At 42.2% G+C, this 23,397-nt stretch overlaps 1 protein-coding gene across 1 annotated transcript in view; it reads right to left on the minus strand.

The window, feature by feature from the left end:
• The window catches only part of LOC145417325 (GTPase-activating Rap/Ran-GAP domain-like protein 3), a 750,816-nt gene that overhangs the window by 148,501 nt on the left and 578,918 nt on the right, over positions 1-23,397 (minus strand). The window contains exon 10 of the mRNA XM_080286003.1: positions 9,412-9,515. Coding sequence (XP_080142129.1) covers positions 9,412-9,515 — 104 coding nt within the window. The remainder of the gene's footprint in view (positions 1-9,411; positions 9,516-23,397) is intronic.

Raw genomic sequence — 23,397 nt, forward strand, 5'->3', positions numbered from 1 at the left:
AAATGAGAAAAAAAAATAAGAGAAATAACGAACAGAGGAAAGGAAGGAGAAGGAAGGGCATCAGGGTGAGGGGGAACGGAGTGAAATCTAACACAACAAATTAAATGGACCAATCTCTCAACACTTACAAGGCATGAGGGAGGGTGGCTCAGTCAACCCCTGCCTTTTGTGTGTGTGTGTGTTGTGTGTGTGTGTGTGTGTGTGTGTGTGTGTGTGTGTGTGTGTGTGTGTGTGTGTGTGTGTGTGTGTGTGTGTGTGTGTGTGTGTGTGTGTGTAAAAATGTACATAGGTGCGAGAATCTCTCTTTGTTTGCACATGAATGAGTGTCAGGGTGTAAGCAAAGGCGTGCCAGCGTGTCATCGTGTCTGTGTGGACGTGCGTGCGTGTGCGTGTCTCCGTGAGAGGGGCCCAGTTGGTCGGGTTTGTCTTGTCGATGAAGCGAACACAAACCAATTGCTGCTGACCGTTCAAAGGGAGGGCAGGGCGAGGAGGAAGGGTGGGGATTGGGGCAGGGGAAAGGGGAAGGAAGAGGGAAGGAAAGAGGAAGGGGGACGGAAGAGCAAGGGGGAAGGAAAAGGAAGGGGAGGGAAGGAAGGAGGAAGGGGAATGAAGAAGAAGAGGGTTGGATGAATGGGAGAAAGAAAGGGGATGCAGAAGGACGAGGGAGGATGGGAAAGTGAGGAGGAAGAGAAATGGATGGATGAAGAGGAAGGGGAATGGGGTCACTGAGGGAAGGTGAGAGAACTGGGGGTTGAGAGAGGGAATCAGGAGAAGATAGAGACGAAAAAGAGACGGATATGAAGGAGCAACGACAAAAGGATGGATGCAAACTATAAAGGTGAAATTACGGAAACGAAATGGATGGAAATGAAACTGAATGAGATACACATACTGCATCTATTGGTAGACGAAGTATATACACAAGCATACACCCTCACTCAGCAACAACTCTCTCTCTCTCTCTCTCTCTCTCTGTCCACAACGACAAGCACACATACCAACAAGTGAAGTATATACACAAGAACACAACTTTGCACTGGCGCACATTTGTTCACACACACACACACACACACACACACACACACACACACACACACACACAAGCTAACAAAATGACTTGAAGAATTTGCAAGAAAAATGGTGAATGGATTTTTCTACACGGGAAGAGAGGAAAAGAGGAATGGAGGAGAAACTGAGAGGGAACAGAAAGATGCAGGCAGAGGAAGGGACGAGAGGAGAGGAGGTGAGAGGAAAGGAGAAGAGAAGAGAGGAGAGGATAGCTGAGTGGAGAAGAGGGAAGTAGATAAGTGGAATGTACACGAGTAAAGAACCTGAGAGGAGGGAGAAAGATGTCAGAGGAAACGTGAGTGAAAGACGAAAGGAGCAGATGAGAAGAGGATAAGAATAAGAAAATGAGGTGGGAATGAAATGGGGACAAAAAACACCAAAAAAAAAAAAAAAAAAAAAAAAGGAAGGGGAGATTCTGGGAAGAGAAAGGAGAAAGTTACCGCCGAGGAACGGATGGGGGGGAAGGGAGAGAAGAGGTGGGAGAGGAAAATGAGGAAGACGAACGGGGGGGGGGGAGAAGGAAGAAGTGGGGGAAAAAACGAACTGAAAGTGAGCGAAACATTTTTTGATCAAACTAAGGAGAAGAAACAAGAAAAAGAGGACACTGGACGAGGAATGAAATGAGGAGATGAAAAGATGGAAACAGCGGGAAAGGAAGGAAAGAGAGAAGGAAAAAAAGGAAGGAAAGAGAGGAGACGGAAAAAAAGATGCAAAGTGGAAGGCAGAGGGAGTGAAGAGGAAAATGAAGTGAAGGGGGCCATGAGGGGAGGGAGCAGAGGGAAGAAAAATGGGTGAGTGAGGGAAGGGAGACCTGAACTGGAGAAGGGAAAAGGAATGGGAAGAAATCATCAAAGTGAAGAAGAAGAATGAGAAGGAAACGACTGTAAGAGGGAAGAAGAGAATGGGGGAAATGAGACAGTGATAAAAAGAATGGAGAGCGACATGGGAAGGAGATGAGAGAAAGAGACAATGGAAGGAGAAATGGGAGAAAGAAAAAGATACTGAGAATTATGATAAACAAAGTCAAGTAAAAACGACAGACTTCGAAGGAGAAAAGAACAGACAATGATGATGAAAAAAGGAAAAGAATACATGAGAGAGAGAGAGAGAGAGAGAGAGAGAGAGAGAGAGAAATGAAGTAAAAAGTGAAGAAAACGAAAAGGAAAATTTAACGAACTATAAGCTAAACATAAGAATGAAGGCAAAAAAAGGGCGGTGAATAACAGACAATAAATAACACAATACTCCTTTAATTTCAACTTGGCCTAAAACTGTCACTTCTCCATCTATACTGCCGAGCAGTAACAACTTAAATAACCTTAAAATATGATGCTAGTCAGGAAGAAGTGCTGTGGAAAGGATGTAGAGCCGTAGCATTGTCTTTTTCTGCCAATGAGTTGCGCGAAATAAGCTTTGAAAGAATAAAAATTTGGGCCAAGGCGAATATAGTATAGTAACTGGAAACTGTCCATAAAAAACATGAAGACAAAAAGCTCAATGGAAAATATGGTTTTGAACAGAAAAAACAGAAAAAGCGGCGTGGTGAGGGGGAGACGGGAAATTAGTGCACAGAAGGAAAAACTGGAAAAAGACATGATGGGAATTCGAGGGAGGTGGAGGAAAAAAGGACAGAGAAGGAAAAATGAGAAAAACTAGAGAAACATGGACGAAACGGGAGAAAGGAGGACCTGGAAGAAGAGAAGGATATAAAGTATGAGAGAAGAGGAAATAAAGGAGACAGAAAAAAAAAAAAGAGACTAGGAAAGATGACTGAGAGACTGAAGGGAAAACTGATAATGACAGAGAAACGGAAGATGTGGTGAAATCAGAGAGAGAAAGAGAGAGAGGATGATCGATATACACAGAAAAAAGTGACTCCCCCAAAAATGATACAGAAAAAGGGCCGTAGTGATGAAAAAAAAAAAAGGAGGCAGTAAAAGAGGTACTGAAAAAAGTGGAGGTAGTGAGAAACTGTGGAGGAGGAGGAGGAGGAGGAGGAAGGAGTGGAGTGCAGGTGGATGTAGAGAGAAAGGGATGGAAGTGGATGTGGAGAGAAAGGGACGGGGATGAAGGAGGAGAGAAAACAGTGGAAGTGAAAAGATATAAGTGAAGGCGGGGCACAAAGGTGGAGGAGAGAAAATGGAGATGAAGGTAAAGAGAGCCAGGTGGAACTGGAGGTGAAGAGAAAAGTTCCGAAGTGAGTGGAAAGGGAAGAAGTGAAGAGAAAATGCCCTGGAGAGAAAGCAGCATAGGTGGAGAGGGAAAAAAAAAAAAGCAGAGAGGTGGAGGAAAAAAAAAAGTGGAGACCAAAACGCCTGAGGTGGAGGTGGAGAGAAAAGGGTGGAGGTGGAGATGGAGAGAAAAGGGTGGAGAAAGAGACCATCCCGGATTCTTTGACTTCTGGCCTGGAAACTTGAATGCCCCGCCTCGTTGCACATTTCTCTCTCCCTCTTTCCTCTCCCTTCCCCTCTCCCTCTTTCCTCTCCCTTCCCCTGTCCATCTTTCCTCTCTCTCTCTCTTTCCTCATCCTTCTCTTTCGTTTCCTCTCCCTCTAAGTCATTCTTTTCCCTTCCCTCTTTCATACAATTATCTTTTCATAGCTTCTTTTCTTTCTTATCCCTCTTCCGTATCTCTTCTTTTTTTCCCTCTTCCTTTCTTCCTTGTTCTTCTCTCCCTCCTTTCTTTCCTCTCTCATCCTTACTCCCTCCTTCCTTTCCTCCCCATTCCTTTCTCTCCCTCCCTTTTTCCTTTCTTTTCCTATCCCTTCCTCTCTTACTCTTCTCTTTCCATCTTTCCTCACCCTTGCTCTCTCCATCTTTCCTTTTCTTTCCTATTCCATTCTCGTTTTCAGATGTCTTTCTCTTCCTCTCCCCTTTCCTGTCTATTTCCCTCTTCCCTCTCCCTCACTCTCTCCTTTCACTGTTTCCTCTTTCTTTACACTATCGTCCCTTCTTTCCTATCTCCCCCCCTCTCTCTCCCTCTCTCATTTTTCTTTCTCTCGTTGCTCTCCCTCCCATTCCTTTCTCTACCAAACTGAGCCACACAGAACATTCTTTATCTTATTCTTTCTCTTCCAAACTTCTTTCTCATTTTCAGCTTCTTTCTTCATTTCTCTACTTTCGTTTGGTTTCTGTCTTCTGTTTCACATCTGTTACTCTCCTATCTCAATGCCTTCACCATCTCTCTCTCTCTCAAACAACTTTCACTAGCTCTCCTCCTCTCCTTTTCGTTCTGTTTTCCCTCTTTCTCCTATACTTCACGATCTCTTTCACGTTCTTTTCTCCTCTCCAGTTCCTTCTCATATGTGTCACCCTCTCTCCTTCACCTTACGTTCCTTTTTCCTTCACAATCTTTCATCTTTCACAACTCATCCCCCACTTTCCTTATCTCCTCTTTTTTTCACCTTCTCCTTCCTTCCCTCCTTTTTTTTTTTTTTAATTTTAACTATCTTTTTCTCATTCCCAACCTATTTTCACTTTCCCCCCTCCTTCTCTCCCTCGTCCTTATTCCTACCCCAACTCATCCTCCCTCCCTCTCCCCCACTCACTCTCTTTTCTCTGATCTTTATATAATTTCCTCCACTTTATTTTTTAGTTTACCTGGCTAGTAATGTTATATTCTCAGTTAATCAATTACAATCTTTTTATAACTATACTGCATCTACAATACTCATATGTATACTGTAGAGTTCCTAAAGTGTCTCTCTCTCTCTCTCTCTCTCTCTCTCTCTCTGTTCATTTATCCGGCTATGTTCATCTCCCCTCCATCTTTCCTCTCCCCTCGTTTCATCTCCTTTGTTCATCTCTCTCCCCTCTCACACTCAAATCCCCTCTGTTCTTCCCCTCTCTTTCTCTCCTTCCCCTCTTTCGTTCCCTTCCTCCCTCTCATTCCTTTTCTACCTTGTTTCCTTCTCTCTCGCCCTCTCATTTATTTTATCCTTTATTTTCCTTCTCTTCCCATGCAACTCTGACTCTCTCTCTCTCTCTATTTATATTTCTAAACATCTATATATTCATCTATCTATACTGTACATTTATATTTTTATCTATCAGCCTATCTATTTATCTATCTATATCTTTCAAGAAATCATTCCTCTATTTCTCATAACCTTCCATCTCCCTCTTCTGTTTTTTTCCGCCCTTTTGTTTTTCTCAACTTTTTTTCATTTTATTTTTGGCTTCTTTATTAGAGCTTTTTATTTTTCTGTCTATTTCCTTTTTACGCTTTTTAAAACAAGTAGGTCTTTATATTTTATTCTGACAGTAGTCAAAGGATTGATTTAGCGTAGGACGGACCCCTCACACAGAAGTTAAGATCGGATCACTTCACTGAGGGCGTAAAGCCAGTGTGGTTTGTGTACCTAAGCAAGTACACACACACACACACACACACACACACACACACACACACACACACACACACACACACACACACACACACACACGCTATCCCTCCCCCAATCTCTCTCAACCTTCTTCCCTTTTTTAACTTCCTTCTATCTACTCCTCTATTTTAAAGGGCTATTTTTTTCCTCTCTTTCTCTCTCCCTAAAATTCTCTCTCCACTTGCTTTCCCTCACATTTCATTCTCGTCTCACTCCTTTCATGCTAGTAATATTCATTCAAATAGCAGTACGATCAAAACACCATCAACCCAGGCATATAAAAAAAAAAATACTTTGGGCCTAATTTTCACTAGTTATTATTGATGTTTATATGAGTCTTTTCGATTTCTCTCTAGTAAAAAGTCTCTCTCTCTCTCTCTCTCTCTCTCCGTACCCTTTTAGCACTCCTCTCCCCCTCTCACCCCACTCCCGGGCCACGTCACACCTCTCTTGGCCCGCCGTGAAGCGTGGCTAATTACCTATCGCTAGTCAGTATTATCGAATTCAATCAACTCAGAGCGGCAGTAGTTTGGGGAGTTGGTCTGGCTGGTGATGAAGACCTGATTTATGTCGAGTTCAAGTTATGTACCGTGTTCTTGGCGACGCTGGGGAGGCAGGGGAGAGGCAAGCGATACATGGAGAAAAGAATGAATGAAATAAAGTAGGAGGAGAGACAGATAGATAGACAGATAGCTAAATAAATAGATACAGAGAGAGAGAGAGAGAGAGGGGGGAGGGAGGCAGGATCAGGCTTCCCAACTCTCATTAGGCATGAATGGCGAGCGAGGAAAATAAAAAGTGACACCAGGTCCCTCCCTCCTACTTCCCTCCCTCCTAACCCCCCCCCTCTTCTCTGCTTGCGTCTCTCTCTCTCTCTCTCTCTTCGGTATCTCCTCCATGCATACTAATCTATTTCCTCAACTATCTGTCTTATTTATCAGCTTCCTTTCATCTTCATTTGCTCCAGTTCACCCTATTTTACATCTCTGTCTCTCTCTGAGTTTCGTATATATCTATTTCTCTTCTTCGCTTCCTCCCTCTCCACCTCTCACATATGTTTTTTCTCCACTCCTCCCTCCCCAGCTTCACTCCCTCTATTCCCTTCACTCTCTCCATTTCCAGACTCTCTCCATTCCTGCATTTCTCCATCATCACTCTCTCTCAAAATTTCCCTCTTCTCCACCTCTCTCTCCATTCCTTCCTTCTCCAGTTTACTCCCAATATACCTCTTTCCTCCCCAATTCCTCCATTCTGTATTTCCCTCCCCATCTGCCTTTTTTTCCCTTTCCTCCCTTTTCCTCCTCATTTTGTCTTCTCCCTCTTTTACCAACTTCCCTCCTTTCCATCCTTCTTCCCTCTTCAACTACCGTTCCTACAGCCTTCTTCTCCTTTCATCTTTCGTTCTCTTTTCCATTCTTTACCCGCCTCTTCCTTTCTGCATGCTTGCCTTTCTTCCTGTCTTTTTCTTTCCCTTCTGCTCCCCATCCCCCCAACTCTCTCTCTCTCTCTCTCTCTCTCTCTCTCTCTCTCTCTCCCATGCCTTCATCCCTAGTCTCTCTCTACCTGCTTCCCTTTGCAACTTTCCTACCTGACATCTCCCTCCTTCCCTCCCTCCCTCCCTACCATCAATCATGCACGCACCAAAAACACCGCGCCCTTATCTCCTGCTGCGAGGGAGAAAAGGGAGGAATGGAAGAGGGGAAGGCAGGGAGGGAAAAAGGGAAGGCAGGGAGAGGATAGGGAATGGGTAGAAGTAGGGAATGAAGGGCAGCGGGAAGGAATAGAAGAGGTATGAAAGTAAGGGGTAAAAGGTGCAGTGAAATTATGAGTGGAGGGAAAGGGAGGAAAGGAGAGAGAAGACACAAGGGGAAGGAAGGAGGGAAGTGGTGGAAACGGTTATGATACTAAAGTCAACATGGAATGTGGGAAAGGTGGAAGAAAGATGGGGAAAAAAGTATGTAAGAGGAAGAGTTGACATTCAGCAAAACACACACACACACACACACACACACACACACACACACACACACACACATACACACACCTGTCCCCACTCCCACACACTCCCCTCGCTGCTTATCCCTCAGTCTCTCCTCTTTTTTGCACTCCTTTCTTTTTTCTATTATCAACATTCCTTTCATCTCTCAGGTCTGCATGTCTCTTGTATTTGTGGTTCCTGCTCTCTCTCTCTCTGACACACACACTGTATATATATATATATATATATATATATATATATATATATATATATATATATATATATATATATATATATACACACACACACACACACATTTCTTTTTACCCCTTCAGTGTGACGATTTTAAAAGCCTTTCGCTATCGGATGACGATTTTATTCAGCTTAAGACAGAGATCTCATTGTGAAGGGGTTTCTCTGGAAGAAAGTTACTAATGATCTACAACAGTAGTTTAATGTCATGGCAATAACGACATTCAATTTCATAAGAACAGTGACGACAATTAGTAGGACCACGAAGAGAAATAAAAAAAGAATCCGGAAGTGACGGTTTAAGGGGGTGCAGAAAAGGATAATGAGACAAATGAAAAGGTATGTCGTAGTGGAAAGAATACAATGAAAAGAAATATAAATTAAAAAAAAAAAAAAAAAAACGAAAACTAGTAAAATTTTTTTAACGTGATAAAACAAACGCAGTTGCAGTCAGGGCAACTTTTTAAGAAGAAAAATTGTGATCAAACAGACATACAGACGGACAAAGACAAATGAACACCACAAAGTAAAATAGAGAAGCACAGACAAAGGGGAAAGTTAAGAAGACAAGAGGAGGCTGATTATGCCTGAGTGGCTGTCTTTGTCTGTCTCCTTGGGCTCTGTCAGTCTCCCCCCTCCCCCCCCTCTCTCTCTCTTGTTTTCACTCATGATTTTCCTCCTCGTACTTGTCGTAAATGTCGTGTCTTGCACAAATAACGATATAATATACGTATGATAAAAAGAGAAAAACAAGAACAAAACGAAAGAAAAGGATGTTATTCGCCAAACCACGAACGTCAGATGATCAAAACAAACACACGTAGATAATCGATCATGACTATGCAGTGTTATCTACAAGTGAGGTAATAACTTCTACAGGAACATGAAACCTATTATCACTGTTATGATGTTTATTACCAATATTATTTTCTGTACTTGCTACAGATTTTCGGTGTAGCCAGAGAACGGATAAGAATAGCCAGCTTCTAGTATTTAGTTATGTTAGGCAGTAATTCTTTAACTAAATTCCAGATTCAGATTTTCAGTTCTAGTCATTATGCGTCATGACTAATAAAGCACACCCACACACACACACACACACACACACACACACACACACACACACACCCACACACACACAAAATCCACTCTGGTGCGTTTTACTTGTGTTGAAAAATATTAATGGATTACGTATATCAACAAGCCACCTATGTACCATCAAACGATGAATATTAGAGAGAATTCGTGACGAAAACGATTCCCATATCTCCGCCAATCGTAAATAACTGAACTGATTTATTCTTATTATTACCTTTACTTTTACCATTATAATTATTAAGGGTAGAAAATGCTAATAACTTACCTTTCTTACCTGTTTTGTGCCCCAGGTAACTCGAACAATAACCACCCAATAGAACCATATCAACTTAAGAAAGGTGACAGAATGAATAATAACCATACATGACTAACTGAAGACGCTACGAACCTTTTCATCGTCATTCAAGGCGGCTTTCTAACTTTCTAACACCTACTTCCTGTTTTATGGCAAGCTAGCATTCTAGTGTATCTTGTTTTTACACAATAATATCCACATTAATATGGTATAAGTAACAAGAAAAAGATCATTACCGCAAAATTGGCAAAATAACTATGAAAAAAGATAATTGAAAGCTTCCTAAACCCACAAGGAACTGGTCCTATATTTAGTAAGGAATTCATGTTTACTGACCTGTTGTTTATTGTCCTTAGAAAAAGGCAACATGGTGGAGACGTGGAACATGATCTCGTGACCCTCGTAGATAGTGTAGATGGAGTGTTTCCCCGTCATGTCACCTGCAAGGAAAAGGTCAGGTCAAATCAGGTTACAAATAAGGTCACGTAATATGAAGACGAGTGAATTCATGTGAAGAGGTGAAAGAAGTTACGTGAATGCCCAGGGCGAAGTCACGTGAGGAGGACAGTGATGTTACGTGAATGACGAGGGTGAAGTCATGTGAAGGAGAGTTGGGTTACGTGAATTATTGAAGCATTATAAAACAGGGTCCAGGACAATTGCTCGACGGGTGGCAACTATTGTTATGGTCAGGACAGCTAATCAAAACACGTATTACTCTGTTATATTACTAGCCCCTCAAGTACGATGGCAACTTCTACATTTTCCTCATAATTCGCTCCTTTTACCATCTGGTGATTTTATTCTAATATAAGAACATCACCCATAATACAGAGGTTACACAACCACTATTATTACTTGATTCCTTTAAGTACGAGGGAGTGTTATATACTGCAGTAATTCTATCGTCAAATGGTTTAAGTAAAAATGGGTTAAACCACACAAGATATTTCTCCTTTCTCTACACCTTTCTTCAACCCTTTCATTTTGCCTACATCCATCCTTCCATCTTCCTTTACTGCTCCCTGCTCTCACATATTTCCCTCTTTACAGTCACTCCCCCCTTCCCTCTCTCTCTCTCTGTTCATGTCTTGGATTCCTCCCCTTCCACTTTTTCTTTCGACCTCCCTCGCTGCAAACTTTTTAAAAATAGGAAATGTCAAACCCATGTCCCGCTATGTGTCAATCTTTGTCTCTCAATCTCAAATACGATTTTTCTTTCTTTCCTGTATTTATTCTGTCCATGTGTCGCTGTATTATGCCTGTTTCCTTATTATCCCATTAACTCATTTTCTTGATAAAGCTCCAACATACCTAGAGATTTTGACTGCCATTTCCTTACGTCCGTTCTTCTTTTAGCATCTCCAGTTGTAGGTCCCGCCCCCTCCCCTCTCTCTCTCTCTGATTAAAATACCTTCTTTATCCCTTACAAAGTTTAGATACCAAGACAGCAAATCATAAAAGGATATATCATTAAATCTCTATCTCCAGTTATCTATCAATTACTACCTATCTATATATCTATCTATATAAAGTTTACAATTTCAATTCTCTACCCACTCTAGCAAACCATAAGAAGATACATTAAAAAAATAAATCTCATTCACCATCCACCGCCATGCCACCTGTCCTGTTCCTTTCAATATCTTTACACACGACGTCCGCGCTTTACGACTTGTCACGCATGCGACGTGTGGCCATAAATACACCAGTTTTATTATCTTCCCCCGGGCATAAAACTCAAAATTTATCGCTGCACAGAACGAGGTGCTAAAATTTTGCTTTTGGTGAATTTGGCAACTTTCTTTTCTGTGGCGGCCATCTTGAAATGCTCGAGAAAAACGAAGGGAAAAAATGAAGAACCATCGCCATCTAATTTGTCTGCAGCAGAAGGAAGGAAATTTCAAACAATGTGTATCTTATATATAAAAAAATGGAAAACGCAACTGGCTATCAAGTTGTGTTCCACCCACCCAAAAATCGGGTAAATACACACACACACACACACACACACACACACACACACACACACACACACACACACACACACACACGGGAAATCATGAACTTATTATCTCGCCACACTGCTTGACCCTACAAAGCAAAGAGACACAAGTAAACAAGAGGCGGAAGATACGGATGATACCAACGCTTAATCACTTCACTCCATTGACGTACATTACTATCTTCTATTTTGGCTACGACCAGATGATTTTATTCAGCCATGGGGAGATTTCTTTTTCTAACTAGGGAAATTAGGTATAGCCATTATGAACCCACTCAATGCTAAAGGCATGCCCTGAAGTTGGATAAAATCGTATGGCATTGGTAATAATCGTAGTATGTCACCTGATTGAGGGGTTAATTGGGTTCAATAACCGTTTGGCTGCGGTGGTCTTCAATCACCTGAATAAAATCGACTGACGTTATACGGAATTTAATATTTTTTTGAGTTTCATATTTTGCAGTTAGAGGATGCAATAAATGTGTCTACCGTCCTTAAGAGAGTCCTCCATCCCATGTATTAGCGGGAAATGATGACGATGACGATGATGATGATGCTGACTATGATGATGATAATGGAATAGACGAAAATAAATTACATCAGAAATGCAAACAACAGTGTGTGGGTGAAAGCAAACATGATAATAAAGGCGATATCACTCTAATGACTGACAAGGATATTCAGTTCGGTTGGCGCTGTGTATAAAGCAATTGTATTCTGTTATTGTATATGTTGTTGATGTTACTGTTGCTGTTGTTGCTGCTCTTGTTCTTGTTGTTGTTGTTGTTGTTGTCCGTCAGTCACACGCCACAGGATATAATTAATGTTGCCAGCCGCCCTGTCAGTCCGATTTAAAACACACACGCCGTCATTAACATTATTTCACTGTTTTATCTGCACGTAGCCAACTGTTATCAGAGCGATGAAAACATTAATTAACACGGTCAAAAGGTTGCGGAAGCGTTCGTTTGAGCTGATTCTAACCGCCTTTCTAAAATTAATCCACGATGTAGATACGGCCGCTGGAATTGAAGTAAATTATAAGAACCCCTCCAATTTATTCTTAAGACCAAGACCACAGGCATTTCCGGTTCGTGTGCAGAGATACTGGTAAAAGAAGGAAAAAATTAAAAAGATTCGAGGTTTGATGATTTCTGCTTTATTGAGATCTTCATCGGTTTCTAAAAATGGGCAAGCAAAATCGAACTGAAACTCGATTTGCGTGCGTTCTCTACGACTTGCTTGATCGTGTTTTCAGTGCATCTAAATTACAGGTCCAAATTTCATAGCCACGAGAGAGTAATATTGGCTGGGCTTAATTCTAACTTCTCTTAGGCCAACTCTCTTCGTTAACTCATAACTCTCTCTCTCTCCGGATTTCTACCGTTCCCCTCCTTCTCGAACACTATATAAATTTCTCCTATATCTATTCTCTTATCCTTCTCCCCTTTCCTTCCCATCATCCATCATACATTTCCTTCCCTTCCCCTGCTCCCTCTCATCCCGTCTCCTCACTCTCCTCCCTTCCTTCAGTCCCTCGCCCAGTAACATTCCCTGTTCTCTTCCCTCCCCTCCCCTCCCCTCCCTACCCCTCTCTCTCATTTACCTTCCCACCCGACTCTCCTTCCCACACCTTCATCCCACATAACTCCCTCTTATTTCATCCCTTCTCCCCACCCTCATTCTCACTCCCCATTCCTCCCTCCCCTCCCATCTCTCTTATTCATCTACCCTCCTATTAATCTCCGCTTTCCCCATTATCATCCATCATCCCACCTCTTCTCTTCTCCCATTCCTTCTCCTCATCCCCTTGCCCTCTTTCAATCCCTCTTCCATTCCCTTCCGTCCCCTCTTCTGTCCTCTCCACCTTCTTTCCTCTCTCCCATCCTTTTCCCCATTCCCGTTCTCATCTATCATCCTAACCCCTACGCCCCCTTTCCCTCTCCCATCTCTCTTCCTCCCTTTCATCCCCTCTCTCAACCCTTCCCTTTCTCCTAAACTCTCTTCTCTCATCCCCTCTCATTTCTCGTCCCTTACTCAACCTTTCTCTCCACCCCTCCCACTCATCCCCTCCCCCCCTCCTCTACTTCCTCGACCCTACTTCTTCCCCTTCCTTCTCTTAACCCTTCTCTCCGCCTCTCCCATTCCCTCCTTCTCTAGTCCCATCTCTCACAGCTTCTGATTCCTCTTCACTCCTTCATACACCTTCCCCACCCCTTCCCTCCCCTCCTCTTCCACTCACCTCTCATTCCTCTCCTCCCAGCTTCATCCCATCTCTTCCCACCTCATCCTTTATCCCAAGCCCTCTCTCTTCTTCATCCCATTCCCACCCTTTCTTCATCCCATCTCCCCTCATCCTTTATCCCAAGCCCTCTCTCTTCTTCATCCCTTTCCCACCCCTTCTTCATCCCCTCCTCCCTCCCCTGCCCTGGCCTGCCCCCTCGCCCAATCACCAGACAATTACTGCTATCAAAGCCTGGTAAATGGCCAGCGCTGCATCACAGGCCACACCTCAGGGACCAAGCAACCCAGTTCCACATTTTTTTAGCCTCTCCTAATTCTCTTCCCACATCTGTTTTTGCCCTGATGGAATTTTGCGGAAGCGGGTTTGGGTGGGGGACGAGGCGGGAAAAAATGAAATGGAAAGGGGCTACATGGAATGAAATGGAATGGAAGGAAATGAAGTGAGATGGAATGGAATGGATGATGAATTGCAGGGACTGTCATACTTGCACCGCAGCTGTATACTGTAAATAAAATTGTAAATAAAAATAGGAAAATGCCTGTTAAAAAAAGAAAAGAGAGAAAAAGAAAACACCCAGCCACCTAAAACAGAACCACCTCAACTGCACAATCACCACTACAACAACAACAATGACAATAATAATAATAATAATAATAATAATGATGGATGAACTGATCGTCTGCATGATTATAGTACGCATACAAAACCCTAAGACGAAATGTTGGAATAAAAATGAAACACAGAACAACACAACAACTGAGAAGGATACAAAACACACATATAAGAAATTGGCAATATGGGACACGAATAAGGGCTTAGAATGGAGATGAGACTGGAGCAGATATCGGACAAACATTAATCTTTCAACAATGTCTTATTTTTCGTTGATAATTTTTGCATCCTAACTGGACACTATCAGATCAGTATGTGGTCTATTGCTCTGAATTTATTCCCTTGATTCATACTTTTGTTAATCATCTCAAATTAAAAAAATCCTTCATCGTTGACTCCTGATTAAACAATGACACGCAAATCAGTACTATTGTATCTTAATAACACCCTGTCTGAATTAAGCAATTAAGAGATATTAATAATACATTCCAAGATAATTAGTCTGAGTTGAGCGGTCGATGCTGTCAGAAAAAAACAAAGAAGCTACAAGAGAGGCAAGACTTAACTTAGCCCACTCTAACTCTCGTTCTTATGACGCACTGCTAACTTTGTAATTATTTTTACCATCACAACCACCACAATTTTATTCAGCTATGGAGAAACCCCTGAGGAAGGTAGTTAAGAGATGTCTTTATTGCACTTTCAGAATTTTAGGCTACACTTTGTTACTGCCAACCAACCTTACTCAGTCTGCAAGAAACCACCCTTACGAGATAAATGGATAACAAAACGGGCTGAGAAGTGTGCAGGGCAACAAGGAATGAGGCATGACGATCTACAAGTGATGACGAACCAGGTTACAAAGAAGATACACCAAGTCGAAAAGGAAGCAAGACAAACTGAACTGGCAATAAGACGGGTTAATATGAGAATGAAACCTGATTGAAAAGGAGGCAAGAGGGGCTGGAACTACATGAAGTGCTGTATGGATGGGAAGGGGGTTGGAGAGGATGCAAAGACACGTTGAAAAGTGACAAAATGGTTTAGCCCTTTCATTACACTGGTATTATTCTTTAAACGATCAGACAAATTCAGTTAAGTTCATGACAGAATTGCCGGACAGAAAGGTTTACATATAGCCTTCATGAACTCAGCCTCTGCAAGTGGTCTCCTGTAAGCCGAATATGAGGTAAATAACATGAGTTGAAAGGGATAAAGATAAGCCGGACAATACTGATCCAACATGAATACCTGAGGGTCAAGAGGGGTTGGAAAGGAGACAAGACGGATTAATAGGGAGGTAAGAAGAACTGGGAGGGAGGTAGGGAAGACTAAGGAGGTTTCCAGGAAAAACGACAGGGACAGGCGAATTTTTCGACGGCGTGATCTGCAATGCCTCATGAAACCGTCAGAAGAGGTGGGGTAAAGAAATGGGCGTAGTGAGCAATGGAATGGACTGTGGGGCTGGGGCAGGAAAGCAGACCATGTGGAAATGAAGGCTGTGGGATGGATGTTTTGAATCCTGTCAAGGTTATTTTAAGTTTGCTAAGGCAACAACAGCAACGCCAAGAACAAGATAAGCTCGCGTTGCTCTCATACATCTGACGAGTTGCAACGCGGGCGAGAATTAAAAACGAGGTAAGACGGGTGGAAATGATGAAATAAGTTGATATAATAAAGGCACAGGTGATTAGAGGAGAGTCAGGACGTGGTGGTGAGGAGGCAGTATGGGAATTGGATCCAGCCAGCCACTAATTACACCCAGGCATCAATACCACCACCCGCATCAACCACCCATTAGCGACTGCAACAACATCGGTAAATATCGACCGTACTCAAACCAAGTATACTCTTTTCACTTATTCTTGGCCTAAAACTGCCATCACTCCACCTCGAATCCGAAGCTGTAACAAAAGATGATACCAAAATACAATGCTTGTCTTGAAGTGATAAGGAAAGGATACAGCGCCGTAGTATAGTCTTTTTATGACACTGAGCTACGTGAAACAAAATGAGAAAGAACTAAAATCCAGACCATGTTTACGCGAAAAAACTATAGGCTAGCAACAGCATCAAGCAACCAACAGTACATGCCACAAAGTACTATAATTATCGACCGTACCCAAACTTAACTTCATCGATCACAAAGTTTAAAAGGCCGGGGGGATTTTGTACTCAAATGTCAGGAATCGAACCCCGGGAATAATAAAGTCGATTTTCAGCGTGATTCAGGGGAGGCGCCATGTTTATCTGACAGCGTGTGGAGTCGGAATATTAGAGACACAAATATTTACCAAAGTGATACCGGGCCGTTTATCACATGAATCCGAAATGAGCGGTCCCTATTGGCTGGCCGGGAGGTCGTTAGTTAACCACCTGTAATGACCCCATCTCAGGCGACTACTCCCTCCCTTCCCTCTCCCCCCAAACCCCTATACCCTTTCGATCCCTAACCCCGCCACATCCCTACCTCTCCTTCCTCTCCCTATTCTCATTTCCTCCTGTACTTACTCTAGCAACCTACCCTCTCCTCCTTCTTCCTCTACCCCATGCATATCCCCACCCCATTCCATCCCTTTACCCACCCAATATCCCTCCCCTCCTCTTAACCCCCCTAAAACCTCCCCCCCCTCCTTCCCTCATGTTACTGTAGTGTCCAATTCCCCCTCCCCCCCGCCCCCTTCTCCCTTTTTACGCACCCTACAGTCACAATTCTAGCTCTCCCCCCCCTCTCCCTCTCTCGTATGTATCTACATTATTTATATATATATATAGTATACTGCCCGTGTGTGTGTGTGTGTGTGTGTGTGTGTGTGTGTGTGTGTGTGTGTGTGTGTGTGTGTGTGTGTGTGTGTGAAAACTGCAATGTGCTTAATAGATTTTATCCCTTACAGACTAATCACTCAATTCCATTATCCCCTCATTTCCATAATTATCTATACTAACTGATAATATATCTCTGCAATTACCATACTAATCATGCCAGCTCATTAGCCACACCTTTCGCTTTAATCTACTCTCTAAGTAATCACCGTACCCCTGAACCCCTTCTCTCCGATGCTGTTTTTTTTTTTCACTTTATTCTTGTTACTTCCAGACGATTTTCTTCATGTTACAAGATAAGGGGTTTATTAAGGATATACAGTATCTATCTCCTCCCGATCAAATTCTCCTCTTAGCTGAATACAATCGTCTGCTGATGGGAAGAATAAATTAGAGTCACCGGCTTCAAGGGGTTCATTCCTACCACAACCCAATTTTCATAACCAAAAATTACTCATAACCAGCCGTGGAATGTATGTGTGGAGGTGGAAAGCAGGAGTGGTGTGACAGTCTATACTCTGTCCACTTTAACATGGCCTAAAACTGCCACCTCTTCATACTGAAGGCCGAGCTGTAACCAAACATTTACACTAGAACACGAAACTAGTCACGAAAAAGCGTTACGGACTGGATGTGGAGTCGGCGTATTGTCTATTCCGCCACTGAGCTATGGGAAATAATCTTCAGTATGTCAAAAATTTCCGACAAGATAAGGTGAACGAATGACAGGTATGGGTAAGGTTGGCAAATGTATGGCGGATAAGATATTTAAGACATATGGCCCCATAATTCAGAAATATGATTTATATATATGGATGGCGTATGGGACAGGTTTGGTCAAAGTAAAATTTATAGGTTTGGTAATTTACGAGGATGATAAATATAGGAGCCAGATATCTAAATTATAATGATAAAGGTGGGTGTGTATGCGAGTGTGCAAGGAGTGTGTATGAGTGTGTATGTGAGTGTGAGGAGGACAGAATACTGATCAGAGAGAGGTAAACACGGTAGAGGTTCAAAGAGAATTTTGAAAAGTATACAAGGGGGAGGTGTACTGGGAAGGAGTGGAGGTCGGTAGCTGAGTAATGGTATGATACTGGTAACTGCAAAAGGACGAGGGGGAGGACAGGGTACTGATTCCAAGTAGGCCAAGGATAAGGTACAAGTTGAAAAGTACAAGATAATCCGATAAGTTTAACCTTTCGGATCCAAAAACATATATTTCTTTATTTATCCTACTCAATTTAAAAAAACCTTCTCTTCCTGAAGTGGTTAATGAAGGTTATTACTCCCACAGCTCGATAAATACCAAAACAGAACATAACCGCCCGAAGACAGCAGGAAAAAAAAAAAAATGTCCACTGGCTGAAGGAAATAACACCATCACACTAGAAGGCAGGGATGGAACAAAGAGTAAAGTATATAAAGGTCTTTCGATGCGAACACGAACACCCAGTCCATCGCGCAACTGATAAAAAAATGAAAATAGACTGACTGCAATTTCGGAGAGCCATCACCTTGAAACTAGTACATAAATCAATAGTTAGATTTTAAAAAAGACGCTGGATAACCTGAAATTTAAGACAGCGACCACCTTCAAACTGTAGGCCACTTCCAGCTCCATCTCTGGCGAATCACTCTAGCCAAGTCGTCGTCGAGATTGGCCAATAGCGAGGCGGTTGTCCCTTCCCCGAGCCCCTTATTGGCCGCGGGAAATGGGCGAAACGACGGGCCAATAGCGACATGGATAGCCCTTACACTCGGCCGCTGATTGATCGAGGATGGGGATGGCATAACTGAGGAACGGAGAGCTCTTGGACTGGATAAGGAACCGTGGAAGAGAAAGGTAGAAAGGCGGGTCGATTGTCTTGTGGTGGACTGTGGATGTGGGAATGGAATGATGCTTGGGGTGGAAAGCTTTTGGACTGGCGATACCAAAAGCGATAAATGCTAATGAATAAAAAGGAAAACGGGGGTAGTTTATACGCCATTTCACAAGAAATTGTCTGCCACATGCTGAAACACACACACACACACACACACACACACACACACACAGTCAATTTACTCCCCCCCCCCTCTCTCTCTCTCTCTCTCTGTCGCAAAGATAACCCGTATTAACCAGGGGACTCATTTGTCCAGAACACAGTTTGAATGGATATTACAGGTACCATTAACATACATGGGTTCATAAAACACGGATGATGCTGAAACGGCAGTGCTGACAGGTGCAGAGACAGGTGTGGTGAATAGGCATGATACACGTGTGATAAAGGTGCGGTGGACAGGTGTTAGGCAGATGTGGTTATGAATAAAGGTAATATATAGATGTACTGTGTGACTGGCAGGTGTGAATGAAAGTGTATGAGACAGATGCATGGTGAATGGTGTGCTCTGAGGTGGATAGCTGTGGTGGGGATACACTGTGAGGGGTACGGTGGGTACCTATTATACAAATAATATGATGGGCACCGTGAATAAGTGTGACAAAGTGCATTAAGCAAACGTAAGGTGAAAGCTGTGGTAGAGATGAAGTGGATAAGCGTAGTCGGTACAGCAGATGTGGTAATTCATGAGACAGATAGTTATAATGGACTGATAGCGTGACGTGTATTGTAAGCGGATGTGATGGAAAGTGTGTTAAACAGACGCGTGTGACCAGAGTGGTCGAGAAACGATGAGCACAGGTATGGTAGGCAGATGTGGTGATGGGTTTGGTGGTAGTTGCAAAAGATGGATTTTATGAAGGATACTGTGAACAGATGTGATGGAAAATGTGTAGAGTATACAGTAAGGTACAACAGACAGATAAAAACAGAACGGTGGAGTTACAACGGTGTTAACTGTGATGAGTATGGAACCGCTGCAATAACAGGTGTGGGCAGGTAGGCAATGGTTCCTCTACCTTTAATTAATCCCTCCGGTTAGGTTGGCGGGCAGGTGTGTAAAGGCCAGAGGGTGAGGCTGGTGCACTGGCGAGAATGTCACTGGGCTGCGTAATATTAAAGCAGGGGTGTACCGGTGTGCAGGGACCCGGACAAATTTGAAGGTGCAGTGATACTCCAAGGTGTGACGAAGAATGTGTATATGCTGGAATGATTATGCAAGGTGTGTGTGTGTGTGTGTGTGTGTGTGTGTGTGTGTGTGTGTGTGTGTGTGTGTGTGTGTGTGTGTGTGTGTGTGTGTGTGTGTGTGTGTGTGTGTGTGTGTGTGTGTGTGTGTGTGTGTGTGTGTGTGTGTGTGTGTGTGTGTGTGTGTGTGTGTGTAGAAAGATGCTTAATGGCAGGGGTGTGTGTTTACAGGGGTTTACAAGGATAAGGCAACCACAAAGGGTATATAGGGTAAAGGCAATGAGGAGGGGGATGTAGGATGCATGAGAAGGTAGAATGAATCATTATCACCATGTCTACGCCAGTCCACAGCAAGACAAAGGCCTCTTCCAGTTTTTTCCACTCTGACCTATTGGCTGTTAGCATGTTCCATTTAAACTCGGCAAATCTCCGAATCTCATCTCGTTCTCTGTAATTCTCTTCCACTCACTCCATCTCTGGCCTGCCATTCGGTCACCCTGGTTATTCATCTGTTAACTGTTCTACGAAGGACGTGACCTGCCCATACCCAGTTATGTTTTTTTGTAGTTATTATATCCTCTACTTTCGTCTGTTCCCCTATCCATGAAGATCTCTTTTTTATCTCTCCATGTGACCCCTAACATAATCCTTTCCATTCCTCTCAGACAATCCTAAGTTTACGTTCTAAGGATTTGGTACAATCCACGTTCCTGATCCATAAGTTAGAACAGGAAGGACACACTGATTAAATAGTAGTCTCTTTTGCATAAGAGTAATATTGTTTATCTTTTATGTAGTTAGTTTTCCAAACGCCCTACATCCCAGTCTTATTGTTAGCTTGATTTCACTGTCATGGACTGGGTCTGCCTAAACTACCTGCCCTTGGCATACGTGTATGTATTTCTCGTCACATTCAAGTTCTTCATCTCCTATTTATACCGGACAGAAAAAAAAAACACGTCTTAAATATTACCTTCGTCATCTTCATAATCATTTTCATTTTCAAGCCTATCTTCAGACTCTCCCTGTTCAGGTCACCTATCATTTCTTGTAGTTCCTCTCTTGACTCACTGAAAAGAAATATGACATCTGCAAATCTTAGACTCTTCAATTACTCTCCATTTATGTTCATTCCTTTTTTCATCTGAATCTAATTATCAATTACTCTCCATTTATGTTCATTCCTTTTTTCATCTGAATCTAATTATCATACAAAGTCCTCTAAGAATGAAGTGAATAACTTGGGTGAAACTATATTTCCTTGTCTAACACCTTTCTTTATTGGGTTTTCTGGCTATCCTTACAGAGTTTTATGATGGCCATGACGTGGGCGTATTCAGCTATAAGGAAGTTACCTGCAGTGGGGGCATAAGGACAGTATACCTGGTAAACCCCGTAACGCTGAGGAATTATTAGTTTATTCCTTCTATTTCCAGACGATTTTATTCCAGTTAGGATAGGCCTCTAGCACTTAACTCTAAATCTAACTTCTTGAAATCGATGTCTATTCAGAACTGACTAGAAGCTTATCAGAGTATCATGAATGTAATAAAGACGTCATCGGAATGAAGTGGTTAGGAATATATCTGGGAATCAGCGGGTGGAATGTATTACAAGAGTCAACACAGCTGTGTTTATTATTTTTTATACGCAACACAGCTGACCAAAGTATGTATTATTTTTTACACGTAACAGTAAATACATTCTGAAGTCGTAAGTAAACACAGGAATAATATTAATATCAATAATCCAAATCTATAAACAAATACAAGAAGCAGGAGCCACGAAACAGGAACGGCCCAGGTGCTGAGGAAAGGGAAAAGGAAAAGGGGTAAAGAGGGGAAGAAGGGAGGGAGGGGAGGGTAATGTGAGCTTGTGTCCTGGTAAAATTATTCAGGAAAAAGAGTTTAGGATGAGGAGTAAAGTGGGAGCAGCCGTATGGGAGCCACGCACGCCACCCACGCACGCAACCTCACACGCAACACTAGACAAAGTTTGGGTGCCGCAAAGTATTTAGTACGGTGGAAAACTTTGGGCAATACAAGGCGAGTAACTGTAAAAATGATTACCAAAAAAAAAAAAAAAAAAAAAAAAAAAAAAGGCACGGAGCAGAAAGGTTCCACAGAAGTAATTACAGAGAACGCAAAGTACTAAAGAGTTAGCAAGGTGAGCAGCGTTACATTAAAGGTTAGAAATAAGTATATCTGGCCATTTTCCTGAATAACATCAAATGGACACGAACATATCTTACTTTATCACCATCAAGCACAAACATACTTTTAAATCCAGCACACATTCGTCCATCACAACACTCAATCAATCAATCAATCAAACAGCCCGGTCAGAACTTAAATCCACCAAACACCAATACTCTAGCACCACACAAAAAATCACTACAGACTAAAAGAACACCATCGACAATCCACCCGACAAATGGGAAAAAAAAATACAAAGGGAAGAACGTTGAAGAAGTTGGGACAGCCACCCCCTCCCCTCCCATACACACGAGTGGCATCTTCAGGGGTATTTAGACGAGGCTCCTAAAGACCAACACAAGGGACTGACTGGGGGGGGAGTCTAAGGAGGTTATTAAAACAGCGCAGTGTTTTATATATATATATATATATATATATATATATATATATATATATATATATATATATATATATATATATATGGCAGAACTGTGCAAATCAGATTTTATTATGTATTTATAAATATATTTTCATCCAATACATGTTGTTTATGTATTCATCATTATCATCATCATCATCTGTATCATCCAAACCCCTATTCCCACTTAATCCCTGCAACTCGGTTACATGTTACACAAAATTTGTTCTTGCTGCCTCTAGACGATTTTTTTCAGCTTTCAGGAAACCTCTTCAATTGAAGGCGTAAATGAAGGCTACACATACTTGTCCCTTGTCCAGATTGTAAAAGTATCTTCTCGAAAAGCTTTGTTTGAAGATACGAAGGAGAAATGCGCAATCGTAGTGTGGGGGCTAAAATAATGGGATGAAAATGGATTCGTAACAAAGAATGAGGAAGTATAAAAGAAGGAGAAATATCAACCGAATGTTCAATTAAACAGGCCACACCACCACCACCCACACATTGCATGCTTTGCAATCCATTGACGAATTATTACAAAAGCTCTATTGACTTCATTGTATTTATGATCAAATACATAATTCACGACTCACTGCATTACCGTGATTTCTCTCTGCATATATCGTTAATTTTTTTTTTTTAATTCGGTATTTCATTTTCCCTTCTTTCCACTGTCTTTTATTTTCTTTTATTCTTACTATTCTCCTATGTTCTCATTTCATAATTTCTGTCTTCCTTCTCCTGCTTAGTTTTCGTTGTCATTTAACTTTCATTAACAGCGTTTTCCCTCCTCCGTCTTTTACAGTTTTCCGTCATTGTTTGGTCTGTTCTCTGCATCACCTTACACTGAAATAATCCTTCCCTGCTCCCCCCCCCTCTTATTTCCTTATTATCTCTTCGTTGTCTTTCTTCCTCCCCTCTCCCTCTTCTATTTTCTCCTCTTAATCTCCTTC

The sequence above is a fragment of the Coenobita brevimanus genome, chromosome 110 (genome assembly GCF_032717465.1).
Source record: "Coenobita brevimanus isolate Jiangsu-jjx chromosome 110, ASM3271746v2, whole genome shotgun sequence".
In the NCBI taxonomy this organism is placed as follows: Eukaryota; Metazoa; Arthropoda; class Malacostraca; order Decapoda; family Coenobitidae; genus Coenobita; species Coenobita brevimanus.